Source organism: Elephas maximus, chromosome 20, assembly GCF_024166365.1.
Source record: "Elephas maximus indicus isolate mEleMax1 chromosome 20, mEleMax1 primary haplotype, whole genome shotgun sequence".
NCBI classification, from domain to species: Eukaryota; Metazoa; Chordata; class Mammalia; order Proboscidea; family Elephantidae; genus Elephas; species Elephas maximus.
In genome coordinates, this window is record NC_064838.1 from 49,220,431 (window position 1) to 49,241,013 (window position 20,583).

The 20,583-nt window shown below is 49.2% G+C and overlaps 2 protein-coding genes across 8 annotated transcripts in view; one reads left to right on the plus strand and one right to left on the minus strand.

Annotated features, from left to right (window-relative positions):
• TGM4 (transglutaminase 4) overlaps positions 1 to 3,964 on the plus strand; it is a 31,087-nt gene extending 27,123 nt beyond the window's left edge. The window contains 1 exon segment of the mRNA XM_049862057.1: positions 3,710 to 3,964. Within this exon segment, the coding sequence (XP_049718014.1) occupies positions 3,710 to 3,964 (255 nt within the window).
• Positions 3,965 to 4,105: 141 nt separating this feature from the next.
• Positions 4,106 to 20,583, minus strand: part of ZDHHC3 (zinc finger DHHC-type palmitoyltransferase 3) — a 65,325-nt gene continuing 48,847 nt past the window's right edge. For 2 of the 7 annotated variants that reach the window (XM_049862011.1, XM_049862009.1), the window contains one exon: positions 4,106 to 9,454. In XM_049862011.1, coding sequence (XP_049717968.1) covers positions 9,194 to 9,454 — 261 coding nt within the window. In that variant the 3' untranslated portion in view covers positions 4,106 to 9,193. The other 5 variants (XM_049862010.1, XM_049862013.1, XM_049862014.1 and 2 more) reach the window with 5 other exon arrangements.

Below are 20,583 nucleotides of genomic sequence, written 5' to 3' on the forward strand. Positions count from 1 at the left end.
CAGTTCCCTGGGCCCACCCTCCTTGGAAGGCAGCTAAGAGTCCATCTGTCATGACTTAAGTGTCAAGAATTTCTCTTGGGGGTCTTACTCCCTGCCCAAACAGCTTAGCAAAATATTTCTTCCAACTCCTAAGAGGAGTTCAGGTGACTCCACAGTGCTCCCCAGTCAAGTTTCTGGGATGTTTGTGGCACCTTGCAGAGAGGTGCTCTAGCTTGGCCTCACTGGCCTGCCCCTTGGTTTGCTCTGGCTGTATTGCAGGAGTTGAAAGGTCTTAGCTAATGAGTCTGTGGTGCCAATGGGATGAGATATGGGTGGGGAGTGGGAACTGTGTCGGGAGAGCTAGATGTCTGGAGGAAAAAAACAAAATGAGATCAAGTCTGAAGCATGCTGAACAAAATGCAAACCGAGGGGCACCCTGGCGGGGGAGGGTCACAAGGCCTATGAAGGGGTCTGGGAAAGAATGCTCAGCCAGGGTCAGTTCTCAGGGTAAGTGGGTACAATAGTCTCAAGTGCCCCATCTTAGAAGATTAGGGGTGTGGCTCTGAGGGAGGAGGAGAACCAGACTTCAGTTCTGAGCCTTTCTCTGGGCTATTCTATGAAGCAACTTAGTTGGGAAGCAAAACATTTTTGAATTTTGGGTCTTGTCTGTGAGGTGGACCAATGTCCAAGGGTATCCAGGGGAGCCCCAGTGTGGAGGGGGCAGGAAGCTGTGCTTGGAACACAAGGAGCACACACAGGCACTTAACCCTGGAGCTAGGGAAGGGCATCTGTAGGGACTCTTCCTTACAAGTGTTTCTTGTTTCGAGGACACTTTTGGGGAAGCCTCCTTGCACCCATGCTTCCTGGTGGAGGAGTGTCTCCCAACCACAGGCTGTTATCTGGCACTGGGTGGTACAGGAATGTCCCTCCTTTGGCCATGAGAGATCCTGATTAGGGTTGCAAAGGAGGTCAGGATGTAGGTAAGCCTACCTCTGGCTGGCATGGATTATGGTTCTTGAGTTTCTTAACAAAAGTCTGACAAACTCAGGATGTCAGGTTGTTGGTGGTGCTGTTGTTTCTATGCAGACTGTATATCTATGTGCGTGTGTATATTCATCCCCGGCTGGGTATAGCTCATCACTGTGGTTCTACTTCTCCGCTTTAGCTTATCATGACTCATGCACGTTTTCTCTCCCTCGATCTCCTCCGCATCCCAGTACGGATGCCTGACACAAGCTTCTCGGTGCAAAGGACACACTCCCTTCTTGGTTCTTCATTCTTGGTGGTAGGAAGTACCCTTGTGTCTCTCTGCTCGCGTCTCTTATATCTCAAAAGAGACTGATGCAAGATACAACCTAATCTTATAGATTGTGTCTTGCCTCATTAACATAACTGCCTCTAATCCTGCCTCATTAACATCATAGAGGTTAGGATTTACAACACATAGGATAATTGCATCAGATCCCAAAATAGTGGACAACCACACATTACTGAGAACCATGGCCTAGCCAAGTTGATACACATTTTAGGGGGACACAATTCAATCCTAAACACTATGTTTTGCTCATTTTTCTACTGAGTCATTTACCTTTTCATCTTAATTTGTGTAATTTTTTTTTTCTTTACATGGTAAGGAGTGTTATGTGATGTAAATAGCTTGTCATAGTCTTTTTTTTTTTTTAAACTTTACGATGCCTTTCAACGTTAGAATGTTTAAATTTTAATGTAGCCAAATTTGTCAATCTTTTCCTTTATGGATATTGGGTTTTATGTCACCCCAAGAATATAGGCATGATTCTCCTAAGCTTTTTCTTGAATTTTTGGCTTTATTTTCACAATTAGGCATTGATCTGGAATTTAATTTTTTGTGTGTGGAGTGATGTAGAGTTCCAACTTCACTGAACCAACTATCATTTTCCTGGTACTTTGAAATGTTGCCTTATATTATATTGTTAATTTGTGTATGTCTCTGGGCTCTTTAATCTGTTTATTTGTCTTCTCTTAATGCAATATCATGTATTTTAAATGACTGTAGTTCTACAGTACATATTGATATATAGTAGGCAGATATCCCCATCGTTTTCTTGCCCAGAGAATTTTTGGAATCATCTTGTCGTATTTCATTTAAAAGCTGTTGGCATTTTGATTGGTACTGCATTGGATTTATCGATTTATTTGGGGGAGAACTGTGACAAATGACAATATTGAGTCTTCCCATTTAAGAATGTGGTATATTGTTCCATTTATTCAGCTCTCCTTTGTGACCTTTAGGAAAGCTTTATTGTTTTCGTCATATACAAATCACACAGTCCTAGTTGGACTAATTTCAAGGTGTATTGTAGCTTTTGACACTCCTTATTTTTCCTTGCATTTTCTCATTTTTGTTTGCTGGATCAGAAATGATTGATTTTGGTATGTGGATATATCCAGCAAAGGACTTGACTGAACTCTAATGGTTTGTTCCTGAGAGAGAAGGTTTCCGACGGTCTATTTCTTACAGGGTGTCTGAATCTTCCAACTAAAAAGCACCAGACTACTATTTCTCCAAGACCAGTGTTTCTCAAACATTAATGTGCATATAAATTACCTGGGGAATTTTGTTAAAATGCAAATTCTGAATCAACAAGTTTGCAGTGGGACCTCAGATTCTGGGCCTAACAAGCTCCCAGGTGAGGTGGATGCTGCGGGTCCCTGGATCACACTTTTTGAGGAATGAGGGGCTAGATGATTTCTTTCATGTGGATTTTATCATAAAACAGATGTTCTTCTTGGAGAAAACTGTTGTTAATATCCATGAAACAACATTTGTAAACCTAGGCAGGGCTCCCAGGAGTGTGCAAAATGCCAGAGCTGGAAGAGGCCTTGGAAACCAGCTGGTCCAATCACCTTGCTTTATGTAGAAAGCCGAGGCCCAAGAGCAGCTGAGTCGTCTATAGTCCCAAAGCTGGGACCCCATATTTGAGCAGTGCCCGACTGGGGTCTGAGTGCCAGTCAACTAGCCAGGGGACTGGGGGCAGACCAGAGACTCTGAGAGCAATGAATTGGGGATAATACTATTACCTGCCCTGTCTACCTCACTGGACTACCAAGAGAGTCAAATGGGCTGAGCTGTAAGAGGAAAACGGGCAGGAAATGTGCTGAGTGCCTCATGTGTCCCAGGTCTCTCTGGCTCCAGAGGCCATGCTCATTGCAGCCCTGCATCTTCTCCCAGCATGAAGGGGAATGGGAAGGAAATCTATAAACTAGGGTGTGCAGACTCAAACTGGCCAGACCAGTTGGCAGTAACAAGGGAGGCAGTTGGGTGTTGTGGACGGGCAGGAATGGAGGGGTCGGTGGCAGTAGGAGTGGCTGCTGCTGTTCACCTCAGCTAGCCGAGGCCACATGGGGACCTGGGCCCAGCACTGTAGGATCTTCTGAATTTTCTGAAAAAGCCAGAGGAGCGCGTGTGATGTTTTACAGCGTAAACCTCCTGGATCTTAAAAGGTGACAATTGGTTCAAATTGTGAAAATCACCATGTAGACCACGAGAATTTGGTCCTCAGCCTGCTGGTTTGTAAACAGTGCTGCTACCAGCCACGATGCTACCAGTAGTCTTCCACCCACCTTTCGGCCACGGGGGGCGCTGCCCTGACCCACAGAATGTGACTCTTTTGGTCTATAGTATCTGTCAAAAGCTCACCAGATGGTTCTAGCAGCATCTGGGGTTGAGGTCCACAGTGCTGTGTCCTGAAATGGCCAGGCCTTTCCAAAGACGCTGAGCTACAGCCAGGAGTTCCTTATGCAATGCACCTGCCCCCAAGATTCTCAGCTGATTGCATGTCTGTGTGCCTTTGCATTTTCCTGGACCGTGATGCCTGGTGAGACCATCAGCTTCCAAATAAAAGGCTCCCCAGTGAGAACTGGATCCAGGAAATTTATTGTCAAGTTTAGCTCCAATGAAATGAAAGAAGTTTGTGCTGAGAGGATTATTCTTATCACCAGCTAGCCTCTCTCTGACGCTGCGGAAACAGAGGGGAGCCCCACTGGCTCTGACGCTTGGCTGAGAGCTTCAGCATCTTCTGCTTGGGGATGAGCTTTCAGACCATGCATGATTACACAGGTGAGGGCAGATTCAATAGCCAACTGGGTGTAGGGTAAGGAGTTCAAAGGCCAACATGACTAGAGCCACAGGCAGCTAGACCCACTAGGCCCAGGCTTGGCCAGCCCTGGAGGCCCTGCCGACTGTGGATGTTCTCTCAGCTTTGGCTTGGGGCTTCTCAAAGTATAGCCACTCCTCTCTACTGCCTGCCTGAAATCCAAGAGTTCCCTCTCCTGGATGCTCCTCCCCGACTCCCCCTGGCTCCCTTTCAGGGACCCTAGTCTAAGTGAAGGAGCCAGGCATCATGGTCCTGGTGCAGTGGTTAAGAGCTCGGTTACTAACCAAAAGGTTGGCAGTTTGAATTCACCAGCCACTCCTTGAAAACCATATGGGGCAGGTCTACTCTGTCCTATAGGGTCACTATGAATGGGAATTGACTCGACGGCAATGGGTTTTTGGTTTTTTTTTTTTTTTTTTTAGTCTGAGGAAGAGTCCCTGGGTGGAGCAAATGGTTAAGCGCTTGATGACTAGCTGAAAGGTTGGCAGTTTGAACCCATTCAGAGGTGTCTCAGAAGTCCACCCTGGCAATCTACTTCTAAAACATCAGCCATTGAAAACCCTATAGAGAAGTTCTACTCTGATACACACGGCATTGCCATGAGTTGGAATTGACTCAGTGGCAACTGACAACTGTCTGAGGGGCAACAGGTGGGCTGGTAGCTTTCCCTCTGCTGTTGGCTTGGTGGGGTGGCACACATACCAGAGAAGTCTAAGAGCCATTTAACAGGTCTATCTTCCACCTTCTACAACTTTAGGCAGCTTGAAACTGTGGGTGCCCTGGGCCCAACTCTATGGCTGTATGCTCTTCCCCAGGGTGGATGTGCCTTCAGAGCTCCTGTGGCTTATTAGGAGTTTACAGTCTGCTAGGTTCAAGACTTCCAGTCCCTTGGTGATAGGGGGTGACTCAGGTCCCTCTGACCTGTGAGGGATGGTGTTGAAGAATTAACATCATGAGCCTTCCAGGGAGCCAGTTTAGGGAGGGATGGAAGGGGGGATATGAGGAATGGCCGCAACCTTCCTGGTGAGGGTGCCCACTGTTCTCTCATGCCTGCCCACCCAGGGATACTGAGCACATGCCCTGCTCCAGGCCTGTTCCCTTCATGAAGCCCTAGAACCTTCTCCAAAGAAGCACTGTAGCCTCCTTCACCTTGGATGTGGCATCCTCCACCTTAAATTTGTGAATTGTCTGGGCCCGTTGTTTCCTCCCCTCCATTTCAGCCCTCTCATGGCCAGGAAGTAAATTCACCCTGAGTAACCCTGTACCTGTGATCCACCATCCTCCAGGAATAAAGCTGCCGTTGGGCCCACCTGTGGTCCTCCACCTCAGGGCATGGAGGGTGGGGCCAGCCAGAAGGGATCCTGACTTTGGCCAGCCTGAAGAGAAGATGGGTTTAAAACAAGGGTGCCCCTTCCTGACCTTTGTGGTAAAGAAGACAACCCCAAGGGGGTGTCCCACTTGAAGCCTCCCACCTTGCCCACCATCTCATCTCCTGTGTGCTAGAGGACCCCACAGGGCCCAAGGGGTGGTCTGCAGGCATAAGCAGAAAACCACCAGAGAGCCCTGAGGCCTGGCTACAGGCTCTCTTCAGGCTCCCCGCTCAGCACAGGCAGGCTGTCCAGAGTAGAAGCTCACCTAACCCGCAAGACCCAGGGAGGAGGCTAAGGGGCTGTACTCCCTTTCTCAGATGCCTGGAGCTGGCCAGAGAAAGCCTGAGTAGGAGGCAAGGTGCTCATGCTTCTCCAGGTGGACCCAGGAGAAACCTGTGTGGGCAGGATCCCCTTCCCTTGAGGAGGGGGCCCAACCAGTGGGCCATCATCACAGGAGGAGGCTCCAACTTGTGCCAACAGAAAGTCCTTCTCTGTTAACTTAAGCAAGTTCTGAACTCTTGTTCTGCCCTTGAGATGTGCTCAAACGATCAGTATGCCTTTAATTAAACCCTGATTGCTTCAAGATGATGGTGTGGTCACCTGAGTCACTTTTTTTGTTTGATTTTAAATGTGAACAAGCTTCTTACCGATGCCTGTGCTGGGTGTCACGTGGACACTTAGGGGGCTGGTGGATCCTTTGAACTTCCCAGGCCAGGGGACTAGCCCTCCAGGGGCCAGGCCTCTTTGTTCTGGGCCCTGTTCAGGAAGATCAACCCCTGTCTCAAGGACTGTCCCTTGACTGGACACACACCCTGGGAGGGGCACATATCTAGGTTGAATGAAGGCCATTTTGCATGCAATTTGCATGACATTCTGGGGTGGAGCACCTAGATCAGATGCTCCCCGCCTCAGGCCAGCCAGTCAGGCCATGCTCTAAAAGCAGAAAAACGCAGTCTGGCTCACTCTTGTCCTAAATGCCCACCCTCCTGGCATACAGTAGGCATTCAATAAACGCTTGTTGGATGAAAGGTGGTTACATCTCTCTGCTGAAATAACACACAGGAGATGGCCCAGAGAGAAGAGTTTAGTGAGTGAGTCTCCCCAGCACGGCATCCCAATCACAAGAGGCAATAAAGCCTAGCACGGTGTGTGACCCTCGCTCATTTCCCACGCTGGTGGTGGAAGAAACATGGCTTTTCCAGAGGTGCCCCTGGAGGTGATCTGAGAAGAAAGGCACTGTCCAGGCTTTTTGGATTTTGGAGACTCCAGCCACTGAGGCGGAGCAGAGAGCTTTTTACTCAAGGAAAGAGGCAAAGGTTGGTGCCCAGCCTTCTTTCCCAGTAGGACTCCTCTTGTCTGACATCAGGGCAATTCTGTCACCCTGGAGGTGGCCCCATCCAGCACTCACAGAACGAGGACTGATGTGGCTGAGGCTCCCTTGTGGGAAGGGGTCAGCGATGAGGGAGGGTAAGGTGGGGTCTGACTTTGTGCAGGTAAAATGCCCCCACTCCCAAACTTCCTTCCTAGAGCCACCAATCTCAGAAAACAGAATTAGTCTTGAGGCTGGTGGATACCTCTGCTTTCAGACTGAGTTGGCCCTGAAGAAGGTAGTTTCAAGCCCAAAGTGCAAGGACACTTCTCAGGGCCATGTGGTTTTGCACACACCTCTGACCTCAGGGGCTGACCTCAGCACAGACTGCTGCTGCTGCTGACTGTGGTCAGAGTGACCAGAGAACTGTCTTTTCTTATTCTAACCACTGTTTCCTTGGACCCGAGATGCTGGCACTGTGTTCCTCGCCGGTGTGGAGTCTCTTTGGTATACAACCCACCATACTGGCAGTGGGCTGCCTTCTGATGGTCGAGGAAAGCAAATAGAGGCCCCTAAGGTGAAAACAGCTCTCTCCCAAAGTACTTAGTGTCCACTCCCTGCCCAGACTGCGAGTTAATTGGCTTTAGAGCTGACTTGTGCTCCTTACATTGTGATTAATAAATATTAAAGCTGATAGAGACCATGAAAATAAGCCTGCAGCCTGGGCATGCCTCTCTGGTTGCTCTGTCAACAACAGAGGCTGGCAACGGCCCCTAGTAGGCATAATGTGAGCTCCGAGCAGGGGCTAGGATAGAGGTAGCTTTGTGAACACTGACCCCTCTGGGCAATCAACCCCAGACCCTGGGGGGTCAGCAGCTGTAGCCACAGGTGCTCTCTGACAGGATCAGCAGGCCTTCTGCCCAAGAATTCCGCCCGAGAACTAGCTTGCTGCTTGGTTCTCCCATCTTCACCTGGCCCTCCTTTCTCAGTGTCCTAGGGCTGCATCTCCAAACTCTGACCTTCTTCCCCATTGAATTGGGGCTGAAGGCCCCTTTAGGCCAGGACTCATGCTCTGTGGTGCCCCTAAAGCAGCAGCTCTGCCTCAGTGCCTAAGCCCTCCACAGAGTTTGGTGCCAATGATACTGGGGAAAAGGGCCAAAGAGAAGAACAAAGGCTTAGGCTTTGTTATACCAAACTGGGACATGAACCCTTCCGCTCTTACATCAAATTGGGACCCATACCCTTCTGTTGGGCTTTGTGCAGAAGATGCTGCTTTGGCAACAACTGGGATGGGGTCTAAGCCCAAGAATCCCAGTTCAGACCTTCATTAATGGCCACAAACACTCCAGACTTCAAATGGGGTGACCCAGGACCCAGGCTCATCCTGGTAGTGTGTGGAGTGTCAGTGTCTGTTTTCAGGTTCACCAATCTGTAGGCCTTGGCAACCATCCATCCCTTCAGCAAAACAAGATGGTTGCCACCTTGGAAAGGCCGTCCTAAAGCACACAGGCAGGGTTTCTGGTCAGCTCTGGGCCCATGTGGACTGTTAGATTTCCTCCAGGAGGGGAAGTCAAATTAGGTTCTCGGGGGGGGGGGCATGTAGCTCTAAATAGGTACTCCCCACATCCTGGCCTGTGAGTGGATGGATTTGTGAATGAGACACATGCCTGGTCACAAGGCAGAATGATTCTAAGCTGTGAGGATTCTGGTGTCTTTGAAATGGGTGCTAAGTTTTAGGACCACTGTCCTAACTTCAGGCTCATTTCTGACCTGGGCATGTTCCATACGTGTGTGTAGCCTAGCCTTGGGGCCCTCTCAAGCCAAACCTTCCCCTTGGAGGCAGCTATGGTAGCCGTTCCTTTCTACTAATTCAGCAGCAGGGGGATGCCCTTTCCAGGCTGGTCTTTCCTGATGACAGGTCCCCAAGGCCAGCCTCTGCCCTGTCCTTCTATTCTGATATCATGGTCTTCATTCTCAAAAGCCAGATTCAGGGCCCTCACCTTCCCAAGAGAAGGGAGGCAACCAAAGGAATGTCAAAGGCAAGTTCTTTTCTGTCCCTGGGTTGCCCTGCTCAGAGCTTCCTTTGCTGGGCAGAGGCTTTGAAGGGTGAGAAGGCCTCCCAGTCTTGGAAAATGGTTCCTGACGACCCCTCTCAGGGCAGACTCTTAGATGAACTCAGAGAAAGTCCCTCATCTCCCTCTGCCATCCCACCCTCAGACCTGGCCTAACAGAGAGGGAGCAGGAGGTGTCATAGGGGATGGCAATGCCAGGTGAATGGCCTGAGAGGAGTGTCAGGAGGTGCAGGGGGAGCATGTCATACCCATGAGCCCCTTTACCCAAAACCCAGGACGAAGGTTGATGTGACCGTCTTCTGTTTGGTTTTCTCCCCACAGCAGTGGCTACTCATCTACCACCTGCACAGAGTCCTCCTCATCCTTCGTCTCCTCAGACTGCTCCTCCGTCGTTTCGGTGTTGTTAACGTCTGACAGTGATGCCACCTGCCGCACCCAGTCCCCGTCGTTGGGGGGCTCTGGCTGCCATGGTCTGGAGAAAGGGTTGAACCAGTTCAGGGAAAAGTTCCCGCCAAAGGTCTCTTTGACTGTCTTCCAGCTGCCCGTGTGCTGCCTGGGCTGATGCTTCCGTTTTAGGCGCTCAATGCCCTGGAGGGACAAGGGGATAGAGAGGGTCAGCATAGATGGTGCTGTGCACCCTCATGCATGCACCCCCAGCCCCCGCACAGCACAGCATGAGGCCCAGGGGGTGGCTAAGATGGTGCCTGGGGCATGTGTGGGGAGTGGCATGGAGGAGCAGCAAGCAGGGCCTTCCTGGGGAACTGGCCTATTTCGAACTCACCACTCAGCCCTCCCCTCCTCTCCTTCCACAGGCACAAAGGTCTCCCCAGCGTTGATAACGCCAACTGTTGGGCAGGGGCCTGGCTGCCGATGGCCAAGGAGTAATATCCTAGGCCTCTTCCGGCATAAGCTGGGTCATCCATCCATGGAGACCACTAAAAACAGTGACTCCCCTAAATATTTTGGGCCACTACCCCCAGAGTAGGCACAGCAGACAGCATGGAGGAGGATGACAGGATTATGGGGAGAGCGCAGGATACAAACAACATGAGGTGAGGAAGCAAGGGGGTGGGTAGTGAGCCCAACATGCAGTGGGCAGCTGGGGGTGCACAGGGTCATCACGGGTGGTGAGGGCTGGCGTCAGGCCTGGTCATGCAGGAGATGTTCCCTGCAGCCTTTCCCACGCTGCCCACTCACCTGCCTCAGGGCGTCAGCTGGACTCACTCGCCAGGCCAGAAAGGGTGTTGGGGTAGGGGGAGAAGCCCAAAGGAGTTAGAAGCACAGTCAGGCCAGCTCACCAAGCTCACAACACCCTCTGCAGAGGGTTTTGACCCCAGTGGGGCCTTGGCCTTCTCCATCTCTTCTGAAAGCCAAGAGGAATTGCTGTGTTTGCCAGGCATGGGTATTGCTCATTCACACGACTCAAGACCACCTTGGAAAGATCTCTGTGTACCCAGTTCTGGGTTTTCTCTTCTTTTCCACAAAAGATCCTCACATAACTGGTGTAATCCTTTGTTACGCGGAATGAGAAACTGAGGTGCACACACAGACTGAGATCTGACTGTATTCTGGGCCAATTCTTCTCCAGCACTCTTTCTTCCCACACTCTCTCAGAGATTTAAGTTTCTTGATTTTTACAAGAATTGTAAGCTTAAAGAATCTCATCTCATCTGGGGACCATAGTTTTGGGGGACATCTAGGTCAACTGGCATAACAAGTTCATTAAGAAAATGTTCTGCATCCCGCTTTGGTGTGTGGCGTCTGGGGTCTTAAAAGGTTGTGAGCGGCTATCTAAGATGCATCAATTGGTCCCAACCCACTTGGAGCAAAGGAGAATGAAGAATACCAAAGACACAAGGAAAATATTAGCCCAAGAGACAAAAAGGCCACAGAGAAAACCAAGAGGAAAAAAGGCAACAAAACAACAACAAAAAAACAAAAAATCCAACAATAACAAAAAGAATCTCACCTCAGAGTGTCTCCTCATAAGATACTTATTAATTACAAAGGGAAAAATAGTAACTTTATAATGGAGGAAACTTGCAGATACCACCTTAGCCAAGTGATCAAAATTACCATCAATGAGATATGGCAGCATCATGTGCCTCCTTGATATGCTGCATCGATGAGGGCTCAATATCACTTCAGGGGTGTTCTTGCCAAAAGTGCAAAACCTCAATCTAATCATGAGAAAATATCAGACAAACTCAAATGGGTGGATTGTCTGTAATCTTGAAAAATGTCAAGATTTGATGAAAATATTTGGAATCTAGACAGAGGTAGTCGTTGCACAACACTGTGAATGTCACTGAATTGTTCATTTTAAAATGGTTGATTTTGTTATGTGAATTTCACCTCAGTTAAAAAAAGGGTCAAGGTCACGAACGACCAAGACCGAGGAACTGGTATGGATTAAAGAAGGCTAGGGAAAATGAGAAATGATGCAATGTGAGATTCTGGAACAGGAAAAGGACAATTGGAAAAATTTAAATAAGTATGTAGATTAGTTAACAGTATTGTATCAATATTAATTTCCTGGTTTTTATTTCTGTATTCTGGTTATATGTTTACATTTGGAGAAACTGATTGAAGTGTATATGAAAACTCTTTGTACTATTCTTGCCATTTTTTTAAGTCTGAAATTATTTCACAATAAAAAGTTAAAAAAGAAAAAATCTGAGACAATGATTTCTTCAGTATAAATGTGAACAATGAATTATAATAATGAAAAGCTGGAGACAACCAAAACGTCCAATACTGACGGCTAAGTAAATTATTCTACAAAGCAGAATACTATCCAGCTATTAAAATTGGTGTTTTTTTAAAGAATTTTACATGACGTAAAAAAAATCCTGTCTGTGTGGTTTAAAACGAAAAAACCAAACCAAACCAAGAGTTTCGCGTATCATCATGTGACCCGCGGTCACCTCTGGGGATGGGATTTTAGGTGATTTGCCTTTACTTCTGTACACTTTTGGCGAGTTCCAATTTTCCTACAATGAGCGAGTGTCAACTCTGATTATCAGAAAAAAAATTCCTTCCAGAAAATGTACATGGTTGACACAAGTCTTGAGGGAACCTCATAAGGGACCTAATCATGGAGGCTGAGCTCCCAGCTGGCTTCTTGCCAGGCTTCCCTTCTTAGCAGAAGCAGCAACAGCCAACTGAGGTGCTCCTGCTTCCCCTCCTGGGTGACCAGCTGCAGCCTGCCAAGAGGGGCACTTTAACTTTGATGGTTAACCTTGATGGCACAGGAGGCAGATGTCAACATGTATGTGGTTCCTACAGATGGAACACCTAGAAGGGGCTGTTTGGCAGTTTATACACTGACTTGGGCTCATTCAAAGCTATGACCGTGGGTACTCACAGCCACCATGTGAGGAGGTGGATGTTAGTACTGACCCTTGGCAGATGGGGAAATAAAGTTCCGGGAGGCCATGACAGTTCAGCTGGTCATGCATCAGAGCTGGGACTAGAACAGGTACCTTCTCTCTGCATTTCCAATTCCACTGCGAATCCCCACTCTGCCCATACTGATCCCAAAGCAGAGAAAATCTGTAGAGGGAAATGAAGTAAAAGGACCCACAGGATTACTACTTTCCATTAGGGTGGCATGTTCCAAGAAGAGGACTCTCAGATTACACTCAATCTCAATAAGCGTCTAAAAATTTTCTAGCTGGAACCTGGGGCTGTCCACAGACCAAGCTCCTCAGCAGATGAGTGGACAAATGTTCAAGGAGTGTCAACTCAGTCTGGAAGGAAGAACATACTCCAAAAGAACCTTATACAGGGGGCCTGAGGGTCTGGATTCTCTGTTCAGCCAGTGGGGCTTTTTCTTGGTAGGAATCAATTTCGAGTTTTGTGTGGATTGAATGGTGTCCTGAAGGCAAACATAAGCTCAAGGTTTGCAGAGGCAGCAGTGATACCCACTTCAAGCTCAAGAAAGCAAGAACGGTTGATTACTGGTGACTGGGCAACAGCCTAAACCTGCACCTCTTGGAAGGGGTGTGTACTTGGGCCTCTGCCTGGGTGACACAGGAGCTGTGATCTGTGAACAAACCCACCATTGTCTCCAGTGAATGCGCCAGGACTAAGGCTTCCAAGGGAGACAGAGACCCAAATAGATGCTCTGCATGGGTTCAGCTGAGACCCTCCAGAGCAAGAGCAGGCTGTCCCCCTTCTCCCTATCTCATGAGAAGTCAGACCTCACGCTGCAGCCCCACAAAACAGGCCCTTGTCGTACCTGGCCAGACAAGGCAGTCCCTTTCATCAGTGGCTTCACACTTTTGTATTGCATTCCACAATAGGAAGTAATTTCCCGTTGCAATCTAGAATGTGTGTGTGTGTGTGTGAAGGTGCACATTTCATGAAACAATGCTTTACCTACAATGTGTAATGAATATTTTAAAAAATCTCTTAAAAAATGCTGGTTGCAAACCAATAAGTCGACTTTACAAATCACGAACAGTTGTGACCCATGGTTTGAGAAGCACAGCTCTGGATAACAGGAGTAAACATTTAGGGAAGCCCTACTGTATGCCAGACACTGTTCTAATGTTTACATCAATTTATCTCACTTATTCCTCACATCAACCTTGTGATTCAGATGATCACCCCAGTTTTACAGCCCAGAAAGCTGAGGCTTAGGGAAGTCAATGCCCAAGGTCACACAGGTGGTAAGTCGCGCAGCAGGGCCCACATGCTTAACCACCAGACTATACTACCTCGCTTGCAGAGATCAGGGCATCCTTTGTCTGCATTAGAGCATGTCTGTTCCCCAGAAGATTTCTGGCAAACATAGCTCTGCGGTGCTTTTCATTATTCCTTGGACCAGCTTCATTAGCTCCTTGTGTAGGTGCTTGGGGTGGAAGAGGGTCCCTTGGGGCCCCCCTTTGCTAATGCTAGGGTACTCATGCTGCTCAAATTGTCAATGATTTTTTCTTGGGGGAGAGAGTAGGGAAATGAAGGCTTTGGTTTGTGAGAGTAGGCTGGTCCATGGCTTATTTCCGTTTCCTTATAAATAATCATCTTCGAGGTGATTCTCGGGGTCTGATATGTATTGAAAGATACAGAAAAAGGCCATGTGAGTGTTGAGGCCCACAGAGGGGAGCTGAGGGCCAGGACACACTCGTGTGTTTGCACTGACAAAATTCCCCTGGGTCCAGGTTACTCAGTGGCGGTCCTCCCACCTGGAGGTCTCTGGGCCCAACTTTTCCCTCTCCCTTCGGGATGGTTCTTCACCCAGTGAGCATGTGGGTCCAGAGAAGGGTTGGACTGACGAGATGTGCAGGAAGAAGTGCTGAGCAGACGAATAATTGGGCTCCCCTTCAAACAGACAGACTTCCTTGTTTTCTCAGCCTTCATTTACTGGGGAGGCCGTGGGCTATGAGGGGACAGGGCCCTGTGGCTTCTCTAGTGGTGGGAGCACTGGCCAGCCTCACAGATGCACACCCCACTCAGCACCACACTGTGCCCGGTACACATGACCCATGTCATCAGCAGGCACCAGGGACCACCTGTAGACAACTCTTACAAGCCCCAAGTGGATTTTCAAACTTGGGTGTGTGCCAGAATCCCCAGGAGGGCTATAAAAATACAGAGTCTTGGGTCCCACTCTCAAAGTTTCTGATTCCATAGGTCTGCGGTGGGGCCAGAGAATGTCCATTTCTGACAAGTTCCCAGGTGATGCTGTTGCTGCTGGTCCGGGAACCTCACTTTGCAACCCATTGGCTCAGTATTCTTTCCAACCATGGCTACAGGGTCCTTGAAAGGGATTCTAGCAAAATTTTCTTCTCTTCACATTTTTTTGATGTTTAAGGGTCACTTCTAGGTTGGGGCCCTCCATCTCTCCTGGCTGGCTCCTCCTTTAAAGTGATGCTCTGCAAACTTTGAGATGAAACCTAAAACCCATTAACCTGGGTGGGAAGGCACGGCCCGGCCTCTGAGGAGAGGGGTTTCTGTGTGAGAGGTTTAAAAAGTGTCTGTTAATTTGCCTTGTCTGAAAGGTTTGTTTTGCATCAGTGGCCTAACCAGAATGAGCAAAAAGCTGGTAATATAAAGTGCCTTGTTTTGGGCTCTTCCAAGAGGGAAGCTTTACAGAGATGAAACAGAATGACAAAAGGAGACTTAGCACATGCATTTTCATCCAAATTCACTCTGTGCAGGATATCACTCGGTCCGTGCAAATATGCATAGATTTGTTTGGACCCAAGCATTTTGCATGTCCTGTCTCGTTGCTATGAACAAAGAGCTGAAGTTGGCAGGCAAAGAGGAACCTGGGAATCACCTAATCCGCATACTACATCACCTTCCTCTTCACTTTTCACCTCCACTCCCCAGAGCCCATGCTCTGGAAGGCTGTGGCTGCTACTAGTTCATTTTCCCAAGAGGTCCTCATTCGGTGTGGTCAGAACTCAAGTGCCAAAGCAAAAAGTCGGGGCCGCCTTTGTGTAGAGAGATGTCACCTTTCATTAACCCGTTACCGTCAAGTTGATTCCGATTCATAGCAACCCTATAGGACAGAGAACTGCCCCATGGAGTTTCCAAGGAATGGCTGGTGGATTTGAACTGCTGACCTTTTGGTTAGCAGCCTTAGCTCTTAACCACTGCACGACCAGGATGTCATCTTTCATTAAAAAAAAAAAATCTGGAAATACTAAGGACAGCTCAGGACTCCAACACCTTTCTGTATGGCGGCCAGGCTGGGAACCAATCGCTACGCTGCAAACGATGACATGTTCTTCATCGCGCTCTTGGCAAGATGTGATCAGTCTCAAGGAAAATGAAATAGGAAAGACACAGGGATTCCTGGGTTATTTGCATCTTCGATGAGTGCAGAATTTCATTCTGGTTGAGATCTGGGGAACATTCATTCTTTCCAGCCAAAAGGCGTCTAAAAGCCCAGAGGTAGAATCATCCAGGATGTTGGAAGGACCCTGCCTTTCTCTCTGGGACATACAGACATAGTATGCTCAGGTCTAAATGATGAGTTTCTATTTTTAGGATTAAAAAAAAAAAAAATTTCAGTACATTTCCAGCACTATCTACTGCATTCCTTAGCAATTCCACAGAGAAAAGAACCAACCTGGGTCGAGGGCATTCAATACTTAAAAAATCTTTCCTGGGCCTCCATCTGCCTTCCTCAGCAGAAGGGCCAGAGCCGCAGCACTGACTACTGAGGGACTCCCAAGAGGGGCGGAGCAGGGCCAGAGCCACAGCACCGCCTACTGAGGGACCACCAGGAGGGGAGGATCAGGGCCAGAGCCACAGCACTGCCTACTAAGGGACCACCATGAGGGGAGGAGCAGGGGCAAAGCCGCAGCACCCACCCCCTACTGAGGGACCACCATGAGGGGCTGGGCAGGGCCAGAGCCGCAGCACCCCCTACTGAGGGACCACCATGAGGGGCGGGGCAGAACCGCAGCACCGCCTGCTGAGGGACCACCATGAGGGGAGGAGCAGGGCCAGAGCCACAGCACTGCCTGCTGAGGGACCACCATGAGGGGAGGAGCAGGGCCAGAGCCACAGCACCGCCTACTGAGGGACCACCATGAGGGGAGGAGCAGGGCCAGAGCCACAGCACTGCCTACTGAGGGGCCACCATGAGGGGAGGAGCAGGGGCAAAGCCGCAGCACCCCCTACTGAGGGACCACCATGAGGGGCCGGGCAGAGCCGCAGCACCGCCTGCTGAGGGACCACCATGAGGGGAGGAGCAGGGCCAGAGCCGCAGCACCGCCTACTGAGGGACCACCATGAGGGGAGGAGCAGGGCCAGAGCCACAGCACCGCCTGCTGAGGGACCACCCTGAGGAGCAGAGCAGGACCAGAGCATTCTGAACCGCTTTGGAGCCACTCCAGCACAGCCACACTTCTCTGATACACCTAAGCAGACCGTAAATTAAAAAAAAGGCATGTGGAGAACAAATGCTACGAACTAGATCTAAAAACAGCATTTTTAAAAAACAGGCTCTCAGGCTTGAGTGCAGCGTAAGTAACACAGAAGAGGCAAGTAAAAGTTCTTTGGCTAAACATCTGAGGCCTGATCTCTCTCAGCTTCACAAAGCCACGCATCGGACTTGCACGTGGCGGATTTCTGTGGTTCCCTCTGGCTGGACTGCTTTTTGTTAAGTGGTCAGAGGAAGAAGGGTCTCCTCCCCAACCAGATGCTAGGAGCAAACTCAGCTGGCAGGTGACTTTTTCTGTAGCAATTGAGAGAAAATCAACACAAGGGGAGCAATTTCAGCAGCAGAAAGCCAAAAGAGAGGGGCCTGGTGGGGCAAGCTTGTTCAAAAGACAGGGATGAACATCCTTTACAAACAACAACAACAAAACCTCATTGGCAGAGGGGGCATCAATGTAGTTTAAAAATAACAAAACAAACAGAAAATTCAGAGAAGGTGGCCAATCTGCTCGCCCCTCAGCACCACATTGCGAGAGAGCAGAGCTAGATCAGAACAGGTTTTGGAAAATTTTTATTGTATTTTGTGTCCATGTGGAAGCGCTGACAGAGACTGAAAAGATGCAGCATGTTTCCACATACTTTTCTGAAAAGAAAAAATAAAACAAAAAAAACCACATGGCTAGATCAACTTTCTTCCTACCCGAGATTGGATTTACTAAACCTTAGCTCCCACCCCCGCCCCGAGCAAAAGCTGAAACAAGGTTTGTGGCAGCTGCTTTAAAAAACGAAGTGTAAGAATTCACAGATGTTCAGAGTTCCGATTTCTGCATTCGAAGGGTTCTCCCTGCCTACTCTTACTGTCTAACTCAGCCTCTTTCAAGTGAGGCTGAACACTGAAGTCCCTCCCAAACGGAAAACGCTACTCCGGTCTTGGCTCCACAGTCTGCGACGTGCCCCTGCATTGTGGTCAGCCACTGTAGGAAGCAACACGCCCCAGCTGGACAGCAGCCTCCCAGGTTAAAATAAATGTGCACACGAGGATGTGAACATTCGTGGATCTCAAGTATCAGAAAGTGAACCCACTTTCGAGATTTACAAAACTAAGAAGAAGGGGGTTGGCCTTCTTGACGGCCAGGGTTGTGGCTGGTGTGGTGCCCGTTTCGTCAACCTTAACACTGCTTAACTGGCATCTTGCTGGGGTGGGGGTGGGGGGGTGGGTAAGAGAGTAAGTAGCTGTAACAAAGGACAATGTAGCTCGGCTGAAATGGCATCATTTTTTGATTGTGTAAGGCATTTGGAACTGGAAAAATTTCTTTCCTTCACAGTCTTCCAAATAATCAGAGGGAATATATTTGCTGATTCCAGAATACAAATAAGACCCCTTTAATCTTTCTCCCACGTCCCCCCCCACCCCAAGTCACTCTACACACCCAAGCCCATAAGGTACAAGGCAGGCAACTGATTCCGTGAATTCGGAGGCAAACTGTGTCCACTTGGGGGTAAGGTCGCTTGTCAAGGCCCTTCTGAAGGCTTCAACCCTGATGCTGCCTGCTCAGGCCTCAAGGGGTAAGCGTCCATCTTTGTTGAGATTTCAAGTCCCATCCTCAGAGCCTGCCGCTGCCTGCTGGGCAGGAGGAAGCCACGGGCCCTCCTGGTCTCCTACCGGTCCCCAATCAGGCATCCAGGGCAGGTCCCTCCACCAGCATCACTCATGTCTCACTCGGTTAGTAGAGGTGGCCACAGCCCTGGAGAAAGCACCCCTCCACGTTAGTCACGCCAGACAGACAGCAGAGAGGAAACCAGAGGCCAGAGAAGTAATTTTAAAAAGGAAAAAGAAGAGCAGCTTCGGTCACCAAAAAAATAGGATGATCTTTTAAAAATAAAACTGGGGGACTTTTTTTTTTTTTTCTCTGCAATGCTCAGCCATTTTACTTGAGACATTTAAAAAAAGAAAAGTTTGAGAGTAGTTGCTTTCTTGGTTTAAACATTCATGAGAACGGGCCAGACGGTAGTGCTGTGATGTGGTTTGTGTCTGAGTGGCAATGCTGGTCAGGGTCCTTCAGACCACATACTGGTACGGGTCTGCCTTCCCTTGGTCTGGCGTGGCAAAGGGGCTGGCCCAGCCTAGGGAGAAGGGGTGGCCAAAAACGGCTTTCATGTTCATCCATTTTGTTTTTTTAGCCCATCTTCTCTCTTCCTTTTTCAATTGTTCTATTCCCTGAAAACAAGAACAATCAGACTTTCAGTCAAGCACTTCTCTGCTGTGGGTTTTTTTGGGGAGGGAGGTCCATTAGCTTGAGGTGAATGTGTAAATGCTTCTTTTTTTCAAGCAACCTTTAAAGCTATCTAAATAAGACTTTTTCTTTTCTTTTTAATTAAAAAAAAGTTATTTTAAGTAATAATACTTTTCTCTGGTGGGCACATGTTTACAAGTCCCTCAGAGAAGGGAGGAAAAAAGAAGCAAAGTCAGCAGGTGCCTAAGCCATTGTTCCTATGACTGCGATCTGGTGTGTCTGAGGTAAGGAGCACTTTTACCCAGACTGGGTCCTCACTTGGGTTCTACAGAGGTGTCCTGGCCTGGTGTTGGGCGGTGTGCATGGAAGGAGGGCTGTGAAGGCTTTGGTGTCCGTGAGTCGCCTTCTTAGCGGGGGAGGAGCTTACAGTCATGAACCAGAGCGGTTCAGAGGAAGTTCGGAGTGACTATGACCACTTTGCAGACAAAAAAAAAAAAAAAGGAACAAATCAAATAACTGCTCTGGTGCCATTAGTCCCACCAGCGGGAGGTCAAGGAGCACCTCACTTAGTGGAACTGGAGAGACACAAACTGAGAAGGCAACAGCGTGAGAGACCATGGGTGAGGGAGTGAAGTCACCACAGAGGAGGAAGGAAGAGGGGTTAGTATAGGTTAGAGGGCTGCAGGGACAGACCAGTCAGCCTCAGTCACGGCAGAGGTCGTCCTCACGCTCCTTAGGGGAAGAGTGTGAAGGAGGCCACCACGGCAGCTGTCGCAGGGCCTGCGCCTCCTCCCCTGCTACGTTCCACAGGCAAAGTGGGGGCTGGGGGAAAAGCTGGTCCCTCCTCGTTCCCCTTTTTCAGATGGAGCTGGCCCTGCCCAGCAGCACTGCAGGAGCCCAGCCAGGGGCCTGCCTGCTGTGGTCTCTGGTGAGGTGGGAGCCTGGGGCTGCCGAGGCCTCCCCTCCAAGCCTGATTCTGAGTCTTTCTTCATAGCCTGGGGGCCTGGGAGGATACAGGTCAAGGAGAGGGTGGCCTGTCCCAGGAGCTGCAGGCACTTCCTTTCTTCTTTCCTTTCTAACACAATTCCCTTTAGGAATGGTCTGAAGGTGGAAGAACTACTAGGACCAGGGCTGTTAAGAGTTTTCCTTCTGGCTCTCCCAGACCATGGCCTAGGTGGCCTGGCAGCGTCCCAACAGTGGGTCACCTTTGGGGTCCCTGCAGGTCTTACACAGAGAAGTTGGTCTTATTTACTGCTTGGATAAATGGCTGGATCTATACCAGTACCTCTATTTTCACAGAAACTCTTATGCAGTGATATTGTTTCTTAGAAAAAAGTTGCAGAGAGTCCCCCAACCCTCTAAACTGTTGGGAGTCCCTACAGATTCAGATGGGGGGCCTGGGTTGCCGGGCAGCACGGTCCCTTCCCTTCTCTGCTTTTGGTGGTAGTGGAGGGTAGGGTCTCAGCAGTGGTAACAGCTTTGCCCTCCTGTGAACCTCCATCTAGGCTGACTACCCAACACGGCCAAAGCGCCACCTGGGGTCCCAAGACCACTGCTGAGAGCTGCCAGCCTGAGGGGGAACCT